This window comes from Contarinia nasturtii, unplaced genomic scaffold (genome assembly GCF_009176525.2).
Source record: "Contarinia nasturtii isolate CC-2019 unplaced genomic scaffold, AAFC_CNas_1.1 Cnas_scaffold_187, whole genome shotgun sequence".
Taxonomy (NCBI): Eukaryota; Metazoa; Arthropoda; class Insecta; order Diptera; family Cecidomyiidae; genus Contarinia; species Contarinia nasturtii.
The window spans coordinates 5212173-5236702 of NW_022197544.1; the positions used below are offsets into that span (position 1 = coordinate 5212173).

General features: G+C 34.0%; 8 protein-coding genes across 11 annotated transcripts in view; 5 read left to right on the top strand and 3 right to left on the bottom strand.

Moving 5' to 3' along the window:
• Positions 1–1357, bottom strand: part of LOC116351758 (protein HGH1 homolog) — a 6914-nt gene extending 5557 nt beyond the window's left edge. The window contains exons 1-5 of the mRNA XM_031783901.1: positions 1181–1357; positions 948–1120; positions 670–880; positions 266–546; positions 43–204 (exon numbers count right to left, since the gene is read on the bottom strand). Coding sequence (XP_031639761.1) covers positions 43–204; positions 266–546; positions 670–880; positions 948–1120; positions 1181–1265 — 912 coding nt within the window. The 5' untranslated portion in view covers positions 1266–1357. The remainder of the gene's footprint in view (positions 1–42; positions 205–265; positions 547–669; positions 881–947; positions 1121–1180) is intronic.
• A 69-nt stretch (positions 1358–1426) lies between these two features.
• Positions 1427–3019, top strand: LOC116351750. The gene is made up of 3 exons (XM_031783890.1): positions 1427–1735; positions 1820–2019; positions 2103–3019. The coding sequence occupies exons 1-3, from the start codon at positions 1591–1593 to the stop codon at positions 2901–2903; spliced, it is 1146 nt and encodes a 381-aa protein (XP_031639750.1). The 5' UTR covers positions 1427–1590; the 3' UTR covers positions 2904–3019.
• Positions 2998–4437, bottom strand: LOC116351740 (probable inactive tRNA-specific adenosine deaminase-like protein 3). Its single transcript, XM_031783883.1, has 2 exons — positions 4388–4437; positions 2998–4321 (listed from the first exon to the last, which is right to left on the bottom strand). The coding sequence occupies exon 2, from the start codon at positions 4299–4301 to the stop codon at positions 3093–3095; it is 1209 nt and encodes a 402-aa protein (XP_031639743.1). The 5' UTR covers positions 4302–4321; positions 4388–4437; the 3' UTR covers positions 2998–3092.
• A 374-nt stretch (positions 4438–4811) lies between these two features.
• LOC116352574 (potential E3 ubiquitin-protein ligase ariadne-2) lies at positions 4812–8219 on the top strand. Its single transcript, XM_031785283.1, has 4 exons — positions 4812–6128; positions 6201–6433; positions 6521–7735; positions 7809–8219. The coding sequence occupies exons 1-4, from the start codon at positions 6059–6061 to the stop codon at positions 7953–7955; spliced, it is 1665 nt and encodes a 554-aa protein (XP_031641143.1). The 5' UTR covers positions 4812–6058; the 3' UTR covers positions 7956–8219.
• A 735-nt stretch (positions 8220–8954) lies between these two features.
• LOC116352550 lies at positions 8955–18737 on the top strand. Of its 4 annotated transcripts, none has more exons than XM_031785242.1 (9): positions 8955–9192; positions 14827–15168; positions 15259–15441; positions 15548–15634; positions 16009–16635; positions 16699–16982; positions 17131–17309; positions 17389–17515; positions 17586–18737. In XM_031785242.1, exons 2-9 carry the CDS (start codon positions 14993–14995, stop codon positions 18014–18016), a joined length of 2094 nt encoding a protein of 697 aa, XP_031641102.1. In that variant the 5' UTR covers positions 8955–9192; positions 14827–14992; the 3' UTR covers positions 18017–18737. The 4 variants fall into 4 exon arrangements, with proteins under 4 accessions (XP_031641102.1, XP_031641099.1, XP_031641101.1 ...); XM_031785239.1 differs by lacking the exon at positions 8955–9192 and adding an exon at positions 9226–10742; XM_031785241.1 differs by lacking the exon at positions 8955–9192 and adding an exon at positions 13118–13232.
• A 1207-nt stretch (positions 18738–19944) lies between these two features.
• Positions 19945–21184, top strand: LOC116352295 (signal peptidase complex subunit 2). Its single transcript, XM_031784781.1, has 3 exons — positions 19945–20113; positions 20324–20523; positions 20600–21184. Exons 1-3 carry the CDS (start codon positions 20066–20068, stop codon positions 20931–20933), a joined length of 582 nt encoding a protein of 193 aa, XP_031640641.1. The 5' UTR covers positions 19945–20065; the 3' UTR covers positions 20934–21184.
• Positions 21185–21230: 46 nt separating this feature from the next.
• Positions 21231–22879, bottom strand: LOC116352232 (post-GPI attachment to proteins factor 3). The gene is made up of 6 exons (XM_031784657.1): positions 22611–22879; positions 22233–22537; positions 22034–22158; positions 21829–21965; positions 21547–21751; positions 21231–21467 (listed from the first exon to the last, which is right to left on the bottom strand). The coding sequence occupies exons 1-6, from the start codon at positions 22747–22749 to the stop codon at positions 21407–21409; spliced, it is 972 nt and encodes a 323-aa protein (XP_031640517.1). The 5' UTR covers positions 22750–22879; the 3' UTR covers positions 21231–21406.
• A 96-nt stretch (positions 22880–22975) lies between these two features.
• LOC116352233 (coenzyme Q-binding protein COQ10, mitochondrial) lies at positions 22976–24311 on the top strand. The gene is made up of 3 exons (XM_031784658.1): positions 22976–23173; positions 23432–23521; positions 23629–24311. Exons 1-3 carry the CDS (start codon positions 23097–23099, stop codon positions 24080–24082), a joined length of 621 nt encoding a protein of 206 aa, XP_031640518.1. The 5' UTR covers positions 22976–23096; the 3' UTR covers positions 24083–24311.
• The last annotated feature ends 219 nt before the right edge of the window (positions 24312–24530 follow it).

Genomic DNA, 24530 nt, shown 5'->3' on the forward strand with positions numbered 1-24530 from the left:
TAATGGGTCTGTAATGGAATAGTAATTTTTAAGTGAGCAAACCTTGCTATTTTCCCATTTATGCAGTTCGCGTAATATTTCATACGTTCCTTTTGATCGTAAAAATTCACGAGCCTTACGTGTAGCGCACAATTGATTTAACGAATCAAGCAACATTTTCCGGATATCAGGATCAATCTCACGTTCCTTGTCAGGGCTGAGAAACTAAAAAAGTTTAGCTTCAATTAGCACTTTTTAAAATAGAAATTGAATTCAATCGGCTTACTTGCAGTTCCATTGGGAATTTATCATTTTCTTCGTCCGTGTATTCTTCAGGTCCGGCCAAAGATAATAAAATGATTGGCAAAATATCGATGTCTTCGAGCAAATGCGAATGAATACTCGAATCAAAGCAAATATTTTTCAATAGGCCAACAATTCCACCTTTTCGAACCACACTTGCTTCGTATTGGACAAATGGTATCAGACGACTTAGCGTCTCCGAATCGGCTTTACAGAAATATTCTCGTCCCTTTGACACTTGTGATAAATTACTAAAAATTGGACCTAAAACGAAAAGAAAAAAACAATTTCAATTTTAAATAGTTGACACTCATTGAAGAACCATTCAAACTAGTTGAACATTTTACAAGAAATACAATCTACAAAAATAGTACTTAAGAAAATCACCTAAATAATTTAAATGACATTTTTTCTTATTATAATCGATTCGAGTGAATGCCGTGATCAACTTATCCAATTCACTTTCAATTTCGTTAAACACTTGTTCGGCCAATTCGTATGGTCGCGATACATTACTCAACACCATGCTCCATGCATCGGACAATGCACAATTTTCGTCAATAATATTTTTAGCACAGATTTCCGCCAATTTTGGAATCTATGAAAACAAAGCAGACAAAAAATGAATTACATCTGCATTTTGGTTGTTCCCTAATTTTGTTTACCGATTTTAAAAGTACGGTAGCCCCATCTTCTTCGGCTGATAAATTCACCAGACACAAGAGTGACTCTTTCGATACAAGTGGATCTTTGTCTGTGTTTGCTAATTTTCCGAGAGCTGTAACAGTATCGCTGGATTTGTATAAAAGCTCTTGTCCCTCTTTGGATCCAGTCAAACCTGCCCAAAAACAATACCGTTCAAAATGCATTCCAATGCAAGCAACACATTCACACTTACTAAGAATATATGTGATGGCAATGGATTTCAAATGCTGTGGCGTTTCAATGGTTAAGAATTGTTGAATTTCTTTTAAACTTTCCATGGTCGATTTTCGCACATAAAATGTTCGCCTCTTTTCAATTGATATAAACACAAAACACTGTACATGTGCTTTTTTGCTTGTCAATTTGTATGTTAGCCCGAAACAATATTTTACTACTAGATTGTGGTACTAGATTTGTTTTGACAGAAGGCAAACGTAATTACATCATTAAGGTGACAATGCAATAATTTTGTTATTTACTTCGCATCACAAAATAATAATAACAGTCTTTGTACGCAACATTTTATTATTCGTGTGCTTGGCCACAGAAAGTATTTTAACCCGAAAACAAATTGATCGAGAAAGTGATTGAAAATTAAAGAAAATGGCATCGTTGTATTTGGGCGTTCGTTTGCCAGAAAAACCATTCGAACGACTTAAGTTGACCAATATTGATTTGATAAAAAAAAATGTCGGGGACCTGAAAATTGAGACAGAAAAACTTCTCAATTTTCCACACAACGAACTGGGTAAGTTGAATTGACAAGATGAAAAAAATAAATACAAAAACAATATTTGGTTGAACTTTAGAATATATTTGTTGTCATTTACAGAATTAATTTACTGTGGAACCATATTGGAAAATAATGGTCAATCGTTGCAAGAGTATGGCGTACGGTCGGGTACAATGATTCAAGTGTTTCAGAAACAGTACGACATGGAATATAAAAGCGAACAAGCGACCACTGAACAAATGTATAAGGCATGTGCTTCTTATACGGCGATCTACAAGGCGATGGCCAACTCATCAACGGTATGAAATACGTTTAGTTTCCATTCATTTCGATGTTTTTCAAATCAAATATTTGAACTGTGTTTTTTTTTTTGCTATCATAGAAAGCCATTCGGCCAGAAGTGATGAAACAAATTCTAGAAGCCTATCCAGAATTTCATACAAATCTCGGCGCATACGCCATTCTGCGGGATTCGATTCTTCTGCAATCAATGACAGATATAAAAACTGTTAAAAAAATTGGCAAAGAATATCCGATTTTGATTCATTCGGCTGATTTTGTGTCAAAAACGTTACGTGAACACTTGGCTGCCAATAAACCGCTGGTACCAAATATTACACCAACCGAAGATTCAATGTCCGACTCATCAAGTTCCGAGAGTGACTCGCCGACTGTATCACCAAATCAACGTACCGGAGACATTCGGCAGATTAGCCGCGATCAATTGGCACAAGCATTGCTTTTGGCTGGAACATCATCGTCGAATTCATTATCTAATATTGCACAACGCAATCAAGCTCAATCTCAATCTTCACAACCATCTACCTCATCGGCCACTAATGCGTCACAATCATCGGGATTGATTAGCAATTCGATATTCTCGAATGCATTGTCACAGGCTTTATTTGCGGCTGGTGCCGGTGGTGCTGGCAGCGCTGAAAGTGGTGGCAGTGATACAGTTACTTCAACTCAATCAACATCTGCACAACCAAATCCATCGGACGCTCCCAATTTATCGAGCTCAAATGAAAATTATGCCGAACGATATGCCAACGAATTGCAAACGATGCGCGAAATGGGACTCTTTGAAGATATGATGAACATTCAAGCACTGATCGTTTCGAATGGAGATGTTGAAGCTGCCATCAATCTCGTTTTATCCGGATTGGGCAATTTTAATTGAATTTATCTATAAGAAACAAATTGAATTCATCCAATAATTCATGTGTAGTTAAGTGAACATTCAAATTTATTCCACAAAATCGAAATAAAAGGAATTATTGTCATAAAAAATTATAATTTATTTTCGTCTAACAAAAGGTTTTATTTACAGATAATATGTTGGGTTTTAATCAAAATAGTCAAGTGTTTGTCACGCTATACGAAATACTTGAAAATGATGATTTAGCGCTTTGACCGATTGAAGTTTTGTAAGCGTGCATAAGGAACCCGTTGACTGTGTTTCATGAAAGAAAATTGTTCGTATTCGACTGTGTGTCAGGGCCATGCTGCACATAAGACATGGTTCACGCCACAAATACACATCATATCCAGTACACAAATACGGACCATATTTGCTTAAATTATCGCCATTTACATCGATGTCCGTATAATTTTGTCGATTTTCAACTGCCGTTTTAACACGTTCAGCGCCAAATGTGATTGATGGATTTTCGGTTGTAATCAATTTTCGAATAAATTTGCTTACACCAGATTGTGTATATTCATCGAATTCATCATTAAAATTTGTATAAATGGCCAAATCGTCGTTTTCAACCAAAAATTCGTTCCAGGCACCGCCTTTTTGTGTTCGAGCAACTGCATCGATCAGTACCATGGCACAATGCATCAATGGATGTCGATCGATTTCATCGAAACCAATTGCAACAATTGACTTCGTCCGTGGATCTATCGCAATGCCACATACTTCTCGCTTCAATTTCGTTCGCAACAGTCCACACATTTCCATAATTTGAACATGAAATATCGTTTCCTGTTCGGTAAACCATGTTCCATTGTACAATTTTTCCAAATCTTTATTTGGATGGAACTTAGTTGGCCAATCATTATTCACATCCGAATGTTGCCAACTAAGCAAAGGTGCTTGTGCAGCTACCGACGTTATTTCGATTTTTTTAATTAAAAAATTTACCACAGTTAAAGATATGCCACGTTTTGTCATGTATAATTTTAATAGTGATGTGGTCATTTGATCGCTTGCCGTTCGTAAGTCGTTTTCTGTCATAAAAATCTTTTTAACGATTTCATCTTCATGATTTTCTCGAAGAAAATCCAGCATTTGGTTTAGGGTACACAGAAGCAATTTCGATTGATGCACTCTTTTCAGAAAGTTTAATCCATGCAACGGCATCGATTGGCATAACTCACTCATTGCTTTTCCAATAAATTTTTTATCGTCTACGATTCCAGCATAAACAAAACATCGTTTTATTGGCTCAATGTGTTCATCAGAGAGAATGGATTTTATTCGCCAATTATTTGAAATTTGAACATTTTCACCATCGTTATTATCGGATGGCTCCAAATCTAATTTTATTCGCTTTGATACAATTGTCTCCATCGAATCTTTTGTGGTCAACACTGAATTATAATTGAATGACTATTTCGTTAGAATGAGAACATAGTGGGTATGTACAAAATACAAACCAAAAAAATGTAATTCGACACTTTGTTTCTTATTCAAATTGGTTAAAATTGTATAGTAGTGTGAAAGCATGTGAAGAATATCAACAAGTAAACAAAAATTCGTTTGGAGAAATGTCAACAGCAATTGGACGTTTAACACATGACCAACTTCAATGCTCAAAAGAAGCGGTGAATGAATACATTTTTTTGTGATTTAATCTCTTTTTTTTATTGAAGAAAAAACAGATTAGTTTTATAAAATCGGCATAGAATTTAAATGTAATGCTTTTTTTGAAACGTTTTCGTTCATTGGCGTCGGTAACAAAATTGAAATTTCTAAAAAAAAATTATTTGTGGTTTGACCAACTTCATACTGTACCGTGCTATTGCAGTCTCTCTCTCACACATAAATAATCCAAATGGATTTTTGTGTTAAAGGTACTTTCGTGACGATTTTCATGATTTCACCCTGAAAAAAAAAGTTTCATGTGTTAGATTAAGTGCTTAACTGCAATTTGACATTTATTAATTTTGTGCAATTGAGCTGTACGTCGTTTGTGCACCAATTGTGCAGCTATTTCTCATTGGCGACGTTTCTATTTTAATGGTCACACAAATAAAGTTAAGAAAAACACGAAACATAAACTGAATCAAAACAATTGTATTTGTAAAAAGTAAACTGTGATGGGTGAAAAAACACTGTAAAATAGTTGGTTTTTTTTGTCAATTGGCAGCTGCTTATATTGGGCCATCAAATGCACGACCACAAACGAAGATAGAAGAGAAATATTTGCTTTTTTCTTGTCATTTTGATGGGTGCACTAATGGTATAATTGCTGGTTGTTTTCGAAAAAAAAATTATGCATGTGCCACTGTAAACAACGAAGACGAAGACGAAATACAACAAAAAAATAGAGTGTGATTATGTCGCGATGGAAATTGTGATGAACTCTTTTCAGTTTTTATCCCAGTATCGCTAGAAATCCTGTTTGCATTGTTTTACTGTTGTTGACTGGACACAATTTGCTTGTGTGTACATTTCGTTTGCATCATTATTATTTTCGTTTTATTTTCAATTTTTATGTGTTCATGTTTTTATGTTTTTCGCTGTTCGGTCATAGTCTCGCCAAATGTGTTACACCGTTGAATAGACCAAAATATACACACATACACTATAAATATATACATTTAATTTTGTTATGATAAAAGCGAATTCGCATACAGTGGAACAATCAACCGATACAATAAACAAAAGAAAAAAAGAAACGAAGAAATTGACGATGGTATTTCACAGTTATATGTAAGTGAGTCAGACAAAAAGAAGCAACACGAAAACAAAAAAAAAGAACGTCGAAATACATACGCACGTATAGAAATTAATTGGCAAAACGAAAACATTCTAAATATGTAGTGCGTTGATGATGTGACATAAAGTGACTACATTCTAAGAAGTCGATTAATAAACGGCATTTTTTTTTTAATTTAATATAAGTGGCTCATAATTCTAAAGTAAAAAAAAACTCTAATTAATTTCACGCGTGCCTATAAACACGCATCGTTTGATCCGAATGATAGGATTTTAGATCAATCCATATACAAACGAACAACAAATTTCGCAGAAAAATAAATAAATCGAAAACCCAAGCATATATAAACACACACACACATACAAAATAAATCTGATCTTCCAAGATGTCAGACTGCTCAGATATGGAATACTCCTCGGACAACGAGTGCGAATACGATGATTACTACAACACAGGTTAATTTCAATATCTAATGTCTCTCTGTTGAATTTGTCACTTTTATAAATTTGTAATTTTTAAAATTCCAGGCACTGAAGACATAGACATCGAACACCATAATGCTTTAAAAACAGATCCAGAAAGTTTTGAATATGATTGTTTGTCCGTCGAAGATGTGGACAAATTATTGAATGAATCAATTGAATGCCTATGCAATACAATAAATTGTGCACCATCACTGGCCAAAACATTACTGCTCGAGCATCGATGGAGTGTTAATGAAATTGTTAAAAGATATCGTGAAAATCCGACTGAGCTTCTGGTAAGCAGACCTAATTTTTTTTGTGTACAGAAAGTGATTTTGAATTGAAATTAAAAATGATTATGGTGTTATCTGTTTTTATTGTAGACATCGGCTCGAATTAGACCGCTAAGTCATAGCCCAAATCAACCAAAGGAAACACCAACAACGGCAGCTACATCAGGGTCAGCCACATTATCACCGATGTCATCGGACGGTGGTAGCGTTCATTCTAGCACACTTAGTTGTAAATCGTCATTAGGTAACCGATCTCAAACCGGTGACAGTAACAGGTATTCTATGACGACGACAATGGCGGCGACGACAATAACACCAACAACACCATCAATTGTTGCAACGGTGCAAACACTTGAAAATCGACCAAATCAATCGTTGTGTTCAGTGTGTGCTGTTTATCAAACGCTCGATAAATTCCATGCAATACCATGTGGTCATTCATATTGTCGTGATTGTTGGTCAACACATTTCGAAACGCAAATCAATCAGGGTATTTCAACTGGTATCGATTGTATGGCCACACAGTGTAATGTTTTGGTGCCTGAAGATTTGGTTTTAACATTATTATGTAAACCGCATATGCGAACAAAATATCAGCATTTTGCATTTCAAGATTATGTTAAATCGCATCCGGAACTACGATTTTGTCCCGGTCCAAATTGTCAAGTGTTAATCCGTAGCAAAGAGTTGAGTCCAAAAAAGGCAACATGTGATACATGCAAAACGGTTTTCTGTTTTCTATGTGGCATGGACTATCATGCGCCGACCGATTGTAAAGTGATTAAAAAATGGCTTACCAAATGTGCGGACGACAGTGAAACGGCCAATTATATTAGTGCACATACAAAAGATTGCCCAAAATGTCATATATGCATCGAAAAGAATGGTGGCTGTAATCATATGCAATGCTTTAGTTGTAAACATAATTTTTGTTGGATGTGCCTGGGCGATTGGAAATCACATGGTTCCGAATATTATGAGTGTTCGCGATACAAAGAAAATCCAAATATTGCACATGAATCGGTGCATGCACAAGCACGTGAAGCGCTTAAAAAATATCTACATTATTATGAACGCTGGGAAAATCATTCAAAATCATTTCAATTGGAGCAACAAACGCTCGATCGCCTAAAGCAACGCATCAACGAAAAAGTAATGAAAGGCCTAGGCACATGGATCGATTGGCAATATTTATTTACCGCAGCTGCATTATTAGCTAAATGCCGATACACATTGCAATATACATATCCATATGCATATTTCATGGAATCTGGACCAAGAAAATCACTATTTGAATACCAACAGGTACGTACAACAAAATTTATTTATTCCATTGATTTATATCAAATACAAATTACTTTTGAATTTTTGTGCACAGGCTCGTCTCGAAAGTGAAATCGAAAATCTTTCATGGAAATTCGAACGTGCCGAAACCACCGATCGAGCCGATCTTGAAAACCAAATGGATATTGCTGAAAAATTACGAATAACCCTTCTTAAAGATTTTTTCGCTACATGCGCATAGAACACAAAACAACCCACAACACACACACACACACACACATACCTACACACACCGCTTGCAACAATTTATCAGGACTGAAAATCCTTTAGTGATTTGCATTATATTAATATAAAGTAATTTGAACAAAAAAAAAGCATTTTAATAAGGAAAAACAATTAGACTTAAAAATCATAACAAACTAAAAAAAAAAAAACAAATGAAAAACAGTAACATTCAATCTCAATCGATTTGTACAATATTTTAATTCTATTGATGTCATTTTAGTTGTATCATTTTTCCAAATACGATGTCAATTCTCGAATTAAAGAAAATGAAGAAAACAAACAAAAATATGTAAAAATTATAATAAAAAAATTATTCGAAAAAATGGTCAATGAATTGAGAATTAAAAAAATTCTGTTAATTTTTCTTTTTGGTTTTGCACTGTTCGTTCACGTAGACGATTTTTTTTCTTGATTTCAGTCTATAATGATTTCTTTTTATCGTTTTATGATTTTGATAGATGACAGTGCTTAGAGGTGATGAGTCTCCGTCTCTCTTTGGCATCTAAAAAAAAAACAATTATATTGTCTAATTGTTGATTACTATCGTTCCTGATAATGGCGCTCTCTTGGTCTCAGCAAAATATTGAGTTTAATTTCTGTGAACTTCATGTTTATGTAAGTAAGGAAGGAAGTGTGTAACAAAGGAAACATATCACACAACCAATCATTTAACGATGAATATACTACACTAATCCATTGCACATGCACTATGACACAAACACACGTACAACAACGCTATTTTCAACGATATTTTATTTATTTTTATTTTCGTCAGCACACACAGCCGAAATTTATCAATAGAGGAAACACATACATGGAAACGTGTGAAAACTAAATGAAAAGAAAGTATAAAGGGACCAAAAAATCGTACACACTTTGAACACAGCATTTATATTTACTAGTTTCGTCTATCAGTCGTTAAAAAAGCGTTCACATTCGACGCACGTCTCGTCGTCATTGTTGCTGTGCTGTATTAAAATATACATTATACACACTTCAAACACATTTTTTTTATTTCACTTTATTTTACGTTGAGTGAAGTATTTATTTCATTTGTGTTTGTTACGACATTTGGCTTTATAGCAGTCAATTGTTTTGATCGGTTCATTTGTACTCGGCATCCCGAAATGATCGGTCATTGAATTTGTTTTCGCGCCCAAAAATAAAAACAAACCATTCGTGTAGAAAAAAAGGTATTACATGTGTGTCATTATTCGAGCAAATATAATATATAAAAAAGAGGAACAAAGAACACTCTGGACACATAATTCAGTTCGGAATTTAATTGACACACACTTTTCAAATGCTACGCAATTTTATAGCACAGCGATTCACACGCGCATATCAAATGCTCTAATTAATTTGTATGGACACACTCTCTCTCTTTCTCTGTTTCTATTTTTTAAATGTTATTTAATTCTCGAGGTGAAGAACATTATTACGTTTAACAAAAAAGAATGTGGTTCAGTGGATCATTATCAACGTACGATACTCAAATCTTGAATACAAAACTCACGAAATCAGGCAATGAACTTAAGCAAATATTTGCATGTTAAATGAGGAAAGAAAAAAATATAAATAAACAGAAAAATATCATTAAGATTTTTGAAGCTACCGCGTTATAATACAGATTACACCAACGGGCTGTAATACCGTTGTCCATAAAAATCAAAACCAAATTTGAATTAAGTAAAAAAAAAACACTCACACATGCTCTCCTATGAGTGTGAATAAGATTGATCGGTGGTAAGGAGTTGTGTGAAAAATAACGCATTTTTGTGGCAAAGGCCACATTGAAAACAGTTATTAAGTGTATGACAAAAGAATAAAAAAAAAACGACAGAAGGCAGAAAATTCGCATTGCAATCAGTACAATTTTAGCGCGATAAAGAAAGAGGCTGATATAAAAAAAGAGAGCAACAACTTAAGCCCACAACTCAAAAACATTTGGATCACACATTTTCATTGTATTAAAATACACATACATAGGCGCAAATTGGTTGCCACACAGTTTATTCGGCCGACAGTCAACCAGTCGACGCTCAAGTGCGTGAAATGATACATTGTTGCTGTGGAACATCATAAAAACTATATCACTGCGCTAGTTCTTGAATTAAATATATCTTTCGATCTCGAGAGTGCTTCTCAATTTGTGTGTGCCTTGATTGATCGGAATAAAAGCGCACACGCACGCGAGCTACATATTTGAATATCTTAAAAAGTTTAGAATAAGGCCTTAAATCATCGTTGTTCCAGCGCTATTGTTGTTAAGCAACATATTGATAAAGTAAGAGATCAAATCGTTTCAACTACTTTAGTGGTGAGAACTTATAGGCCGCATATGCCCAAAAAATTTCAACGGCACACACATTTTAATAGCCTTTAAAATTATTCATGAATTGTTTACGTGCGAAAAAAAATAAATAACATCAAATCCAATATAAAGTGAAAGAAAATAAACAAATGTCTGTAGTATGAGTTAGCGGAGAAACTGATAGGACATCAAGCAATCGAAAGAGTTACACGTGTATGTGGAAAAAAAAAGTTGCGAAGGGGAAACACGATTTGCAATAAGCGATCAATATCAAACAAACTGTACATAAAATCAAGTGGTTCGCACATTTTTGATATATTAACGTTGCGGCGAATCTGTGAACAAGACTCGTACTACCAAGTTCATCCGTTCAAAGGGAACTCAATAAAATAATACAGTTTCATCTCAATATTAACCCATCACTTATTGGTAAGTGTGTATTTTCAATGAATTCGAATCGATCTATTATTTGATGAAAATAAAAAATAGTTTCTTTGGTATTGATAAGTATTTGTCATCGAGTTTATTTGTTTTTATTTGACAAATCTCAATTAAATCACAATCATAAACGTTATTTGGTATTTGTGGGCCTTTCCGTATTGACAGCTGAAGATATTTTTGTCTTATTTCAAAATCAACAGTTTTCATTTTGTCAGCAAATTGAACAATCTATATTTTTAAATGTATTACCATCTGCGTTTACTCAGGTTTCTTATTTTTACCATGACGTTTTGATGAGTGCGATTGTTATTTCTAACGACAACTTGACAACAACCGAACAAAAAAAAAAGAATATTCGATAATATGTATGATGATGAGTTTGAACTTTGCATTGTGAACGTGTGTACGCAATGAACCGAAGAATTGAGCATAGAATTGATTGTAGCAGAGCCATTCGTTTGTAATATTATATATAGTCAATAAAAAAAGGCAATCGCAAAATTGGCTGACAAATTGTGTACATAGTAGCAGCGATAAGTTTGTTGTCTGTATTTGAATATTTGATAAAATATCATACAAGAGATAGATAGATAGATAGAGAGAGAGAGAGAGAGAGAGAGAGAGAGAGAGAGAGAGAGAGAGAGTAAAAGACTATCTACTGGTTTTATTTATTTTCAATAAACACTATAAAGCACTATATCATCTTCAACATTTGAATTTCGATAAAATATATTTGAACAAAAGAAACCGCATTAACATCAAGACCATAAACAGGAATATAAGTTTTACAATTCGGTGGACGAGACGCTTAAAATAAGTTCAAATTGAAACAATTCCCGCTGTAGTGCGATTGAAATATTCTCTGAACATACGTTTCAAATTACATTTGTCTCGTTTAGTAAAATAAACTCGGCTAATTACTCTAATAATTCATTTGTATTTTCATTCTCTTTAAAAAAAATAGTGTTTTTTTTTCTCTGAGCCATATGTGAGTACGCCAAAGATCTTAGAGGAGGTGGTAAAAATCGAGGGGGTTATTTCTCAGCAAAAGTCGATTCAATCTAGTGTAAAATTACAGTATCTTACTCTATCTCAGAACAGTTTATGGTCTTGGTTACGGTGGGGGATTGAATTTTGGGTAAATCGAAAGAATTTTTTTTTCGACAAAAAACCCTAGCGTCTAGCATATCAGAAAAAATTTCATTGGGGGGTATTAATAGAGGGACTCTTGGAACTTACATACCTACATATGAATCGTGTGCATTGCGGCAAATGAAATCATTTACACAGTCAACCAAAGAAAATATTCTAAATAAAATATTTCTCATTTAATGCGCAGCACAAAAGACTAGCGTCTCTCTTATTCAAATTATGGTTTTTTTTATTGCTTTCAAGTTTGTTGCATTCTAAAACATCAAATTAATTAATGATGCTGAAAAACTTTCCAAATGCGATTAATTATGATGATCTATTTTATAAAATTATGCTCAGTTCAAATACATTTCCAGGTGTATGTAAAACTGCCTAACCATGATTAGTTTATCTCCTTCTCTTTCTTCCACAATCTTTTCAACGAAATGCCATTTTGCGGACAATCACAACCAAAGAATATATCTATATAATATTTATAGTGAACAAACACTCTATTTTGAAGTGAGCCCATCGCTTTTGCTGATGTGTCAACCGATTTCGATAACGATAATTATAACAATAAAATCTAGTTTTAGTTGGTATTTAGAGTGAGAGGCATTTTGGTTCATGAAATTCTGTTCAAGTAAATGAAATACGGATCTGATTGCATTGCAATGGTGTGCGTGTGTGTGATGAGTTGTTTTTGTGTGTTCGGTTGAAGTAAAAGATAAAAAAAGAGAATGATATGAAAACGAGTGCATTATTTTCAAGTTCAACCGATATACGATATGCAATCGATGACACCCTTTGATGTTTTCGGTATATACTTTGAAGATATTATTGGATCGAAACTCGAAATTCAAAACCATTCTTCGAATCCTTTTGAACTCAAGGTTCAAAATACAACTTCGCCTTCTCTGACTTTGTCTCCGTTCTGAATTGCATTTCAAACACAACCAATGTCCAATGTTTTTTTTTTTTTCAAATTGCCTTCCGGCGTCTCAAATTTTATTTTGACAGTAAGGTGCCAGTTCAAACTTCGTGCCATATCCCCTCTCAAATAATCGATCGCATTGTATGCCAAACGGTGTACTTCTTATTCATCAATAGATTCGCTTTTTTGAAAACGATACATGTGCATGTCTCTCAGACTTTGTTCAATATTGACGTCGATGCATCAAATGTGCATCAACAGTGACCGGAGCGACCGCGATTAAGCTGTGTTTTGCGCGTGTAGCAGTTCCGTTTTTCTTACCATATAGTTTCTTCCGCTTTTCTTCTCGCTTCCTCAAATTACGATTTCATTTCGTCAACTTCATACAGCACATCGAAATCATTATTAGTCAGGTGGTATTTTTACTCCTTTGAAATTGTGTATATATTTGTGTGTGTCTGTAAAATATGATTTATCACGTATCTCAAAATTCAAAATCTAAATCATAGACAATAAAGTCATTATCGTGATTTATCAGTACTTGCAAATCATGTATTTATCTATGACTGTGAGAAATTTTCGGTTTTTTTGTTTTGTTAACAATATTTTTTTTTATTTGCGATATACTTAAGTGGCCAAATGTGTGCATAGCGTATTTGGTGGCATGTGCGATAATTACAACGACGATGTTTTCCTTTTTGTATAGTAAAGTGTGAGTGGTGATTACGATGGTGATTAATTAAGTCATTTATCAATTTTGCACCGCAACATTTCGTCATATTCTATCTCTTTCGATTCATCACAATGATTATCATACGTGCCGAGCAATTTAATTGTTGCAATTTGCTTGTAATTTTTTTTTAAATATCATCATTTGAAGTGTTTAACTTGAAGTGTAAACGAGTGTGCATTCTGTTCACACACACACACACCATAAATGCAATTTTGTTTTTACTATTTGCATTATTTCGTCGTCATTGCACTTCAAAAATAATAATAATCTATCAATGGGTACATATTTGTTTTAAAACATTGTGCGCCATTTCATTCGGCCCATTAAGATGCATTGCGACGCATCACCCTCGATACAAATTGTGACCAATTTTGACGTTGCATTGATGGTATCAAAGCGCAGATAAGACTGTATCAGCCCAAAGCAAATTTGTGTCATTTGCGAAATAAAATCAGACTATCTGCTGACATTCATTAAAGAATTATTGTGAGAAAAGGAAGTACAGAACTGAAGTTGATAGAGAATTGCAATTGTTCATCATTTTAGGGATTTGCATACCATCCCAAAGGAATGTGTTGTAGACAATTTCCCTTATCGCTTATATATTCAACACAAAAAACCGTTTATATTTGACACTAAAAGGCTGCTAGTTTGTATCGAATAAGCGAAAAGAAGAAAAAAAAGGTATTTTTTTTTGTTTGCGAAAATAATATAGTTTGCACCTCATCCCGCAATTGTGTCGGAAAGAGGTTATAATACATTTTTGAGCATGTAAAAGCGTATTTTGGGATACAGTGTAGCGTGATAGAATGCATGCATGTGTGGTTTAAAAAACCGTTTATTTTGAGCGTGCTATTTTCTCGATCATTTCAATAACAATTAAAAGAAAGAGAGAAAAGGCAAGTAACGCGACAAAAGTTCGCGAAAAATCGACTCGAACAAATGCTATAAGGAGTTTTTCGTCGCAAATTTTCCACATACAAGTGCGATCTTCATGACTGAAGAGAGAGGGAGAGACATAAAAAAACAATTATATTTAACCGTGATCTTATCGAAATTACGATGAATTTTATACTTATCACTTGTTTTGTTGCGATTATAAATCAATTGAGTTTCATTTTTTTACGAGGTGTGAAGAGAAAAAAAATTGAAATACTTCATTGTTTTAAAATGAATACAATCATTTTGTTGTTTTATGGCAGAAAAAAAACAGAATGCTTAATTAATGCAAAAAGTTTTGAAAAAAATTAAATGACTTTAATTGATGTTTTCAGATACTGTGTGTCTTGGCGACCGTTTAAATCCTGCAACCGACAACAACCGAATAGGAAGAACTACACGGATTGAAAGGCATTGCTGTTGCACGATTCGACACAAACACACATCTATAATCAGACGAACAAATGATAAAAGTGAATGCGTGATTGCAAATAAATACAAATGTATGCAATGAATGAATTTGATTCGTTTGAAGAGCCGCTCCGTGGTGGACCATACTACTATAAAACGGAATCGAAAAAAAGTAAAAGCTTTCAAGGGCCTAAGCGTGCGATCCGCCTATGTATATTGTGCATTGTTTTGCCTGGTCTGTTAATCGGTGTGCCCCTTTATTTGAAGTAAGTGTATGAGTAGTTTTATATTCAGATCAAAATTGGACCTCTGATTGTCTCTTACAAATCATGTAATCGTATACGTCATTGATTTAGACACCACGTATTCGCTTATCAAATGTATCCCGTTGGCATTTCGGATATGCGGATTATTGATGGAAAAGTGTCCACCACATGGTGTCAACGTCAAATCGTACGTGCCAATACTACCTTTAATGCATTTCTATTACCAGAATTGCCGAATGTTGCAAACAATCGCATTCACGTAAATATGGTCAGGTAAATAAAATTAATTATGCATTACACTTGAATGTTCATTCCAATGGCGTTAAAATAGAGAGAGAGAGAGAGAAATAAATAAATAAAAAGATTGCATCTTTTGTAGGCATTTGGAACTCAGCGATGACATGAAAGAATATTGGGGCTTTTATTTACTCAAAGGGTCAATTGTCACGGTATCAACGTGTGCACGGTAAGTCATTTGAAAAACAAATCAAACACAAATCATTATGAAGATGAATGGCGATCTAAAATGCGATGCAATATTTTGTAATTTGCATTCATTGATAAGATTGCAATAAGAATGTTTTTTAAAAAAAGCGATACACAAACACACGAAACATGTGTAATTTGATTGAACGAGAGAAATAACCGCTCATAATTTGAGACAATTTTTTTCGTCATTTCTGTTTGTTTGTCTACAATAATTCTTATCGTATAATCACATTAAAACATCAAAGTTCAAAAATAAAATGATGTAACCAATAATATTTTGATTATGGGGTTTTCGCTTCATTTCTTTATTTCTTTTTCGTTCTTTTTTTGTTCGTGGCATTTTATACGCAGTTGGCCTGGATCGTCGATGATATTGATTCGTGGTCATAAACATTTACAGCAATGCGCATACATTGGAGATGATTCATCCGAAGAGCTTGAAGAGTTGCTGGAAATAGCCGAAGAAAAAGGAATTGCTGATTTACATTTTTCGTCACCAGAAAGTCCGGCCAATCGAGTCGATCTCCTAACAAAACATCGACCGGGCGTCGAATTTCATGACGATCGTTTGCGTGAAAATAAAGAAAGTTTCACATTTTCACCGCTACAAGAATTGGCAAAAGACAGTGAAGATAATATATCTGGTAAACGAATGAAAGAACTACTCGGCTTATTGCCACGAAAAGCAAACAAATTTAAAACAAATATAATTTACAATAATACACACGGCGGCAATCATGTCGATCGTTTGAAAAATCAATTAAAAGCTGAAATTGAAAATCGAGAAAAATTAAATAAAACCGGCGCCACCGGCAAACAAATGCCATCCAAATTGAATATTAAAGAATTCATCAAGCTACATCAAGCTGATCATATTCATAAGGTCAGAGAAACAAATATTGGCAACCATGAAACTGAAAATGTTCAAATCACACAAAAAATTCAAAACGATAACCAATCGACGACGAAGGAGAAAAGGTAATATTCAATTGAGAGAAAACAAAGACAGATTATAATTAATAATATTTTGTGATCATGTAGTATTCTCGCAAAAGAAGAGGACAATGTCAATGCAACATCTGACGAAATTCTCGAAGATCTTTTAAAACAATTAGATAAACTTGGACAAGTAAAGCGAAATCGAATTCTTCAACGATTGAAGGGTCCCGTTCCGAATAATGATGATGTTAAAGAAACAAACACAGCGCCGACATTGGAAAAGGTGCCAACAGTCAAGCCAACATCCGATGCCGAGCCAATTCAAGATGAAGTGGAAATTTTAGAAATGCATGAACCAAAATTAGGAACATACAAAAGAAAACGAAGTAAGGAACATTTAAATGTTGATCAATGTCATTTGTAAGCCGCTCAAATTCTAGGAGGGCATTGTTTTTGCAAATGAAGAGCTGAAAAGACTCTTTTTCACCATTTTTCGCTTAAAATGTTGAAAAATTAAAACCAAACTATTTTCAGAAAATAAAACAACAGTATCACCGATAACGTCATCATCAAGTGAACCAATGCCGGAATCGACGACATTTTCACCACAAGAATTGACCAAAGATCAATTACGTCGATTGAAAAGACAACTGGATTTGGAGAATGAGTTAACTGCAGACGCGGACGAAGGTGAGGACTTGGGCATTGAACAAGTAAGCTTTTGTTTTGTATTTCCATTTGTCGATAATGCTCAAAAAAAAAAAATTAATTAAATAAATATCGAATTAATAGGGTTATGTACCGGATGGCATTGCTGATCATCATCATGTATTAAATCAAACCAATTTGAATGATCGATCAAATTCCGAGTTTTGGTCATCGTTTTCGTCGAGTGAAGAAGCTTTACTCAATTGTGCTGGTATATTAACATGAAAATAATTCAATACTAATTTATTTGTTTAAATTTGACTTTCTTTGTCTTGAAATAGGTCTCATTCTAAGTTTACCATTAACCCCGAATGGGAAATGCCATAATGCAGCCGGCGAAAACGATTTTGACAAAGCGAGCCAATCCAATAAAATCACATATACCGTTCCAGTAAATGGCTACTACTTTTTCATATTCAATAGTGAAAATGAGGTGCAGGACAATTACATTCGCGTTAAATTTGACATACAAAAAACCGTTTACAATGTATCAAGTTCAATTCAATCATGTAATAATGCGACCAGCGAATGTCGTTTGTCGTTGAACTTTTTTTCCAATGAAAAAGTTGTATTCGAATTGCCCATGAGCGCAAATGAATCACTGTACAATGAAGAATATATTGTGGTCAGTGAATGTGAACCAAGAACTTCGATCTATTTGATATGTGTTCTATCTGTGCCATCCATTATTCTATTATTTGCATTCCAATGAAACAACAATTTTTTTTTTCGGCGAGTTAACTTAACTTCTGTTGATGGAAAGAATATTTGTTTAATTTTAAGCAGACAACAATTTGATTCGTGTATTAATTGCACTATTTTGCTCGAGTGATTTGTGCAACTGGAAGTTTGAAAAAAAAAGTGAAAACGATTCAAGCACAAGTTCCGATCAATGCATTCTCAAATATTAATAAATAAATACCAAAAAAAAAAACAATGTAAATGCAGCGCTTTGGAGCTTGTGATTTACATTTTTACGTGAAACCATGTCGCTAGTCATTTTTGGTCACTTAGTCCAATCAAAAAATTTAACATTGTTCAAAGAACATTGAACATTGATAAAAACACCATCAAAAACACAACTTTTGCATGATATTTGCGGCTATTTGAATATAGCATAATCTTTTTTTTTCGATGAAACACCAATACAATGATCTAGTCGATTGAGTTTTGGAAAAAGTAAAGCTGTTGTTTGGTTTTATGTAAATGGTTTAAATTTAAATACCTGAAAATGTGTGATATTTCGTTAAGTTTAGACTGAAAAGTATCTATGTGAAAATGTTGTCCTTTTTTAAATTTTTGTAAGGTGTATTGAGCACATCACTAGAGCTATAGCAGCTTATGCTAAAAAAATAAGAGACGATGTTGTTTATTAAAATGATTTATTTTTATTACATTTTATGAAAATTCAATAAATTTTGTTCAAATTTTTACATTTTGAAGTTTTTTTTATCCCAAAAATTTAATCCACAATGAAAAGATAAACTGATATCTGGTTTCTATGTTCCTCGGACGTTAAATATCAGAGTTTCACTCAGCGCTGCTGCCATCCAGTGTGCCCGCAAATGTAGACTACCAAGAATTTTATATTTGAGGTCACACGTTGAGGATACAAATTGTTGTTATCACACAATAGAAATGTTACATTTTCAGCAAGCATAAATTTTTATGCTATGGATGGCAGCAGCGCTGAGTGAAACTCTGTTAAATTGCAAATCGAATTTGCTCTCGTCAAAAACCGTAGCAATTTTGAAGAATTGTCACTCGAAAATTTTTCACAATTTGTAAAGGGGTCATTTCAAATCCGATAAAGGGTTTAAACAATCTGAATTTGAGAAAAGTGTAAAAGTCAATTCTCGAAGAAAAAAATAACAAAAAAGATGTGTGTTGTGTATTTCGATAAAATTCGAACTCGGCACTCTCAAAGAATAAAATGAAAAAAAAAAGACACTGAAATATGCATAGAAATATCGAAAACTCACAAGTATGTTTTAGTTTATCATGTACTTAGCCAGACATTAGGTTTGAGCTATGGATATAGCGGCAGCTATTTCATAGGCGCTATTCATAGGCACTATTTATCTCGTTTTAAAGCATTTATGCATATTGTGCGTTATTTTCTACATCTCTCTCCTACTCACATTCAAATGTTCAAAAGAATAGTAGGCTATGAATAGTAGGCTATTCCTACTCGGTGTTACAAACAGCACACGAATTAAATAGCGCCTATGAATAGCGGCTATGAAATAGCAGCCGCTATATCCATAGCTCAAACCTAATGTCTGGTACTTACTAAAAGTAAGTTTTTCCATATTGGAACATTTCGTTGTTGAAAAAATAAAATAAATTCATTCTCCTCAATGTAGACACTTCCCGCAATACCGACCAATTGATGTTTAAACACGGAATGGAATAATGGAATAATGGAAAATGACAAATTTTAAATATTGGCGCCACCACATACGAAGAACCGATTCTCTGTACGCGTGACTTTGTAGTATATGTGTGTGTGCGTGTGTGCGATAGAGAAGGCGATGTAGTTCACATCGCCATCTTGTGCATAAGAGCAAACGAATGAACTATCGTTACCGAATCGTATCCATCTTTTAGCTGTCAAAAATAATACGTGTTACATTCCAGCGTTTGTTTAGCTTGTAAAAGAGAAGTTGTCGATACGACAATCAACTAACATTCAGAACGCCAATCACAATTGAAGTATATTTATAAAAGCGGCGATCTTTTTGGGAAATTTTTCGTAAAAATGGCAACAAAAGCAAAGAAAGACGATAAAAATGAGAAAGAAATTGAGGTAATTCGATTGGTTATTTATTTTTATTTAAAAAAAATCTAATAATAAAAAGATTCACGACCAAATAACCTCAATAAGTTGGGACACGTCACTCAACTGCTGTTATTATCAGTGAAAAAAACTTTTGTTTTCGTCACGAATTCGATTTTTGTGCACACGTCTTAATTCTGTGGCAATTAAGATATTAAAATTCTGTTTTCCTTCCCGTAGATACTTAAGATCAATAAATGGGATGGTTCGGCGGTGAAGCATGCACTTGATGATGCCGTTAAAAGCGCACTGTTGGAGAAACCAAATTCAGTGGAAAACTTTAATTTAATTGACGGTCGACTGTTTATTTGTACGCTTGCTGTTGGTGTCGCAGCCTTAGCATTGGCATGGGACTATCAGTATCCATTCCCACAATCAAAGTAAGTTCATTGTGATTTCTTTGGAATGTTGTCACAATTAATTGAATGGCGTGTGTTTTTTTTTTGTTCTTTTTAGGCCTGTATTGATCGCATGTGTCGCATCTTATTTTGTATTGATGGGTGTTTTAACGTTATACACAATGTTCCGCGAAAAGGGCACGTTTGCTGTGATGTCACAAAAAGACGGTTCAAATTCGAAAACGTGGCAAGCCAGTTCCGAGATGAAAAAGTTCGACGACAAATACACACTTTACTTGACTGTCAAAGATTCGAAAGGTGTTCGAGAAGCTTCAATCACAAAATCATGTGCTAATTATATCGATGTGAATGGTGTTGTGTTTGAAAATCTTGTCGCAAATGAAGTTTCACGGCTGTACAACTCATTGAATAATGATAAAAAAGAAAAATAAACTCAATTCCACATACAATATACACAACATCAAAACAAACCACGAAGCAAAGCTCAAAGTACCACGAAAAATCAGAGATCATCAAGTCAAACGCACAGAAAAACAACGCAAAGTGTTTCGCTACATTTTTATTCCACCATATCCATCATGTTAACTTTCAATTGAAAATGATGTTGATCTCTTTACATTTGATAGAAAAAATCGATGCCGGAATCAAATTCAATTCACCGTTCTCTTTTCTTTTATTCATTATCTGATATGCTTAATTTGAAAAATAAAAATAAAAACAACATTAGATTTGATTTAAAATAAAAATGTATTTGTTCTATTCACAATTTTAATGGCCTTTTAAAATTATTGTTCCCATTTCAGTCGAATTATATCAAGTTTGATATGAAACTTACGCTAATCAATATACCGCCACGTCAAATGATGACTAGATTTTTCAACTTCGAATTGACGTGAACATGTGCTTAAAGTGCTTTAAAGCCTTCACGCTCCCGTCGAAGTGTTTGTGAATCATCAATTAGAAAACTGAAACGTTTTTTTTTTCAGAAACGAACGGAAATCAACATAAAATAATTTTGAAAAAATGGAATAATCTAAATCTTACCTATACAGAAGAATCGTTGGAAGCACAGTTGATAAATGCCACAAAGCGTGTGCATCGAAAACCCAAAACAGTGGCGGAAAGTCATTAACTTCTAATAGTAAGGAAATCGCCACCAGAAATTGAAACAATAATATTTTCCATGAATATGGTCTCTTCTTTCTTTGCAATAAATACCAAATGACCCAACCAATACCGGTTAATATACCTGCGAAGGAAAAAAAATAGATGAGCTGCTTCTCAAAGATATATGTACAATGAAAAATTCGTTTGTTTTTATCGTACCCGTTAGAATATTAGCTTTCATATTGTACTGATAATCAAAGCGTCCAACCGAAAGGTACGAAAAATGATTGAGAAAGAAAAGTATTGAACCCAAACTAATCAGACTTTTTACCCAAATTTTTGACCAATGCACCATTCTGTAAAGAAGCATTCGAAAATCACATAAAATGAAAATGCGGAAAATCATTAAGAAACAAAATGTTACCGTAAAATCATGCAACAAAAATTGGCTAGCACCATCGAGTATGCGAATCCATAATCGAGTAGTTCGGTAAGAGGAAAATCTCTTGCGTGAAAAATAATGGAACAAATCCATGCATTTATGCAAATCTAAAAATGATCGGGATATAAGAGTTTTATACCAAGAATTCAAATGTTATGTCATCCAGCAATGGCAAACTTACTGCACTGAACACATTCCATGTGTAATACAGGGGACTATCGTTTCTCACATCTTGGCGAAATTTGCCTAACATACGCCAATGAGCTACTAAATTTAAGAATGAGAAAAAAACCGAGGCCGGTTCCTGTATGCCGAAAAATCGCTTAAATGGCCATTTTCCATAGAATTGTGGAACACTCCATTCACGGCTGATAAATGCATTTGTTGTACGCCACATGCAATGATATTGACATTCATCGCGACAACTCCAAAGTAACACTTCGTTGAATATATCTTGTTTGATGTTTGGCTTGAATTTCGTGTAATCTGTGTAGAAAATGTGCGTTCAGTATTTGTTTTGTGTATATGCGTGTATATTTATGAAAAAATGTAAATGTACCTCGTTCAGTGCAGTTACTGTATAAGCATCCTTTCATGCAGTTCACGAAGAACTGGCTTCGATCACCGGCCGATGATTGAGCATTGTGCACCATACAAAGAATAAAAAATCCAATGACGACTCTCATATTCGTCTCCATTTTTCAAAAATCTTATTGCACATAATCAAATCATTCGAATCAATTTCACGATCATCAACGAGCTCAGCTGTACTTTATCACAACCAAAATCAAGTTAAAATGTCAAACAACACACTGTTTTGTTTTGTTGTATGGTTCGAACAACTGACAACTGTGTACGTATGTATGAGTGTATGTTCGTGACGTTCGGAAGGTGTGTCACGCGACGATACGAAATCTATTTCGCATGTGCACGTTGAAATCGTACACGTCAAAAAAATGTCATTTAAAAATCACACATTGTGAAATACAAACAATCTAAGCAAAAATAATGTTAGGAGTAGTAAATAATATTGCGACGACGAACGATGAATAAATTTATACGAAAAAGTAGCAGCTTTATTGGCAATTCCATTCAACAAAATGGAATTTATACAAAGCCAACGTAAGTTGAATTTGTTTATTATAAATTTGGATTTGATGTTTAAAAAAGTATGTTTGAATTGTACAGCCAAACGTTCGCATATTCGACACAACAAGTTTATGTGTTGATCGATAGTGTGAACATCGTGCAAATTCAGTCCAAGGTCAGTGATCTTGAAATTTTCTGAACAATTTTCATTCAGAAAATGTTCGTTCATGTTTCAATTTACGGACGTAATCGATGGTAATAAATAATATTCGCATTTTTCTGTTGTTATAGATCAAATCAGTTATATAATGCTCGGCATATATTTGGATTTGGTGAGGCTGTTAGCAAAAAGAAAGTGTACCAGCGAAAAGAATTAGTTGGGTATGTGTGAGCGCGTTTACACTGATTTAAAAAGTGTCCTTGCTGTCGAAAAACTTCCGTACACGATTAACGCTTTTGCTATTTTCTATTTTGCTATGCTATTTTAGGTACTCAATGCAACAAATGTACGATGTTGTCGCTGATGTTGATAATTATAAATTGTTTGTTCCGTATTGTAAAAAATCGACCGTCTATAATCGCAAAGAGAATTCAGCTCAAGCTCAATTGGTTGTTGGTTTTCCACCACTTTACGAACGATACACATCGAATTTGACGCTGCAACCACCGCATCTTATCAAATCGGAATGCTTCGACGGTCGACTTTTTAATTATTTACAAAATTACTGGGGATTTAGTGCTGGTTTAAAAGATGTACCTGACTCATGTGTCATTGATTTTCGTGTCACATTCGAATTCAAATCGGCATTACACTCACATCTATCACATTTGTTCTTCGATGCAATTGTACAACAAATGGAAATGGCCTTCGTTCGTGAAGCTGAACGACGCTATGGATCGGCTAAAATAAAACCATTACTATTGTCACTGCAGAGATCGTGACCTTTCCCAACAATGGAATCCCAGCCTCAATCATAATTAGATCAAATCTAATGAAATGCCATTTATAGGGAGAATTAATTATATTGAAATGGAACCAATAACTTTTCATTCGATGTTCATCGTACAAAGGGGATGAATACCGAACTAAACGAAGAAAAAAATCTTCTTTACCAAGTGATCATGTTGCAAATGTTTTGTTGCTATTTATTAAAAAATATGTTTTTATCAATTTAATGTCGTTTTATTTTGTCACTTCATTTTTTTTCGGAGATAGTTGTTTTTAACTTAACTCTTAAAAGAATCCAACCCAAGAAGATTTAGGTCTTTTCTCTTAATTAAATTATCATTACTTCTAACTCAGGAAGGAAATGTGCCCCATGTTTAGTATACACAAGTGATCAAATAGTAAAATATTATGGTGGTTATTATGTATACCATGACGCATACG

Bases quoted from the DNA above. Each gene is read 5' to 3' on its own strand.
- LOC116351740 (XM_031783883.1), bottom strand. From the start codon at position 4,301: ATGGAGACAATTGTATCAAAGCGAATAAAATTAGATTTGGAGCCATCC.
- LOC116352232 (XM_031784657.1), bottom strand. From the start codon at position 22,749: ATGGAGACGAATATGAGAGTCGTCATTGGATTTTTTATTCTTTGTATG. The intron at 22,538-22,610 runs GTACATTTACAT...TTTTCTACACAG, and splicing joins CAGTAACTGCACTGAACGAG to ATTACACGAAATTCAAGCCA. The intron at 22,159-22,232 runs GTAAGTTTGCCA...GATCATTTTTAG, and splicing joins CATGGAATGTGTTCAGTGCA to ATTTGCATAAATGCATGGAT.
- LOC116352574 (XM_031785283.1), top strand. From the start codon at position 6,059: ATGTCAGACTGCTCAGATATGGAATACTCCTCGGACAACGAGTGCGAA. The intron at 6,129-6,200 runs GTTAATTTCAAT...TTAAAATTCCAG, and splicing joins CGATGATTACTACAACACAG to GCACTGAAGACATAGACATC. The intron at 7,736-7,808 runs GTACGTACAACA...TTTTGTGCACAG, and splicing joins CACTATTTGAATACCAACAG to GCTCGTCTCGAAAGTGAAAT.
- LOC116352295 (XM_031784781.1), top strand. From the start codon at position 20,066: ATGGCAACAAAAGCAAAGAAAGACGATAAAAATGAGAAAGAAATTGAG. The intron at 20,114-20,323 runs GTAATTCGATTG...TCCTTCCCGTAG, and splicing joins AAAATGAGAAAGAAATTGAG to ATACTTAAGATCAATAAATG. The intron at 20,524-20,599 runs GTAAGTTCATTG...TGTTCTTTTTAG, and splicing joins TATCCATTCCCACAATCAAA to GCCTGTATTGATCGCATGTG.
- LOC116352233 (XM_031784658.1), top strand. From the start codon at position 23,097: ATGAATAAATTTATACGAAAAAGTAGCAGCTTTATTGGCAATTCCATT. The intron at 23,174-23,431 runs GTAAGTTGAATT...CTGTTGTTATAG, and splicing joins GGAATTTATACAAAGCCAAC to ATCAAATCAGTTATATAATG. The intron at 23,522-23,628 runs GTATGTGTGAGC...ATGCTATTTTAG, and splicing joins CAGCGAAAAGAATTAGTTGG to GTACTCAATGCAACAAATGT.
- LOC116352550 (XM_031785242.1), top strand. From the start codon at position 14,993: ATGTATGCAATGAATGAATTTGATTCGTTTGAAGAGCCGCTCCGTGGT. The intron at 16,636-16,698 runs GTAATATTCAAT...GTGATCATGTAG, and splicing joins TCGACGACGAAGGAGAAAAG to TATTCTCGCAAAAGAAGAGG. The intron at 17,516-17,585 runs GTATATTAACAT...GTCTTGAAATAG, and splicing joins AGCTTTACTCAATTGTGCTG to GTCTCATTCTAAGTTTACCA.
- LOC116351750 (XM_031783890.1), top strand. From the start codon at position 1,591: ATGGCATCGTTGTATTTGGGCGTTCGTTTGCCAGAAAAACCATTCGAA. The intron at 1,736-1,819 runs GTAAGTTGAATT...TGTCATTTACAG, and splicing joins TTTTCCACACAACGAACTGG to AATTAATTTACTGTGGAACC. The intron at 2,020-2,102 runs GTATGAAATACG...TTGCTATCATAG, and splicing joins CGATGGCCAACTCATCAACG to AAAGCCATTCGGCCAGAAGT.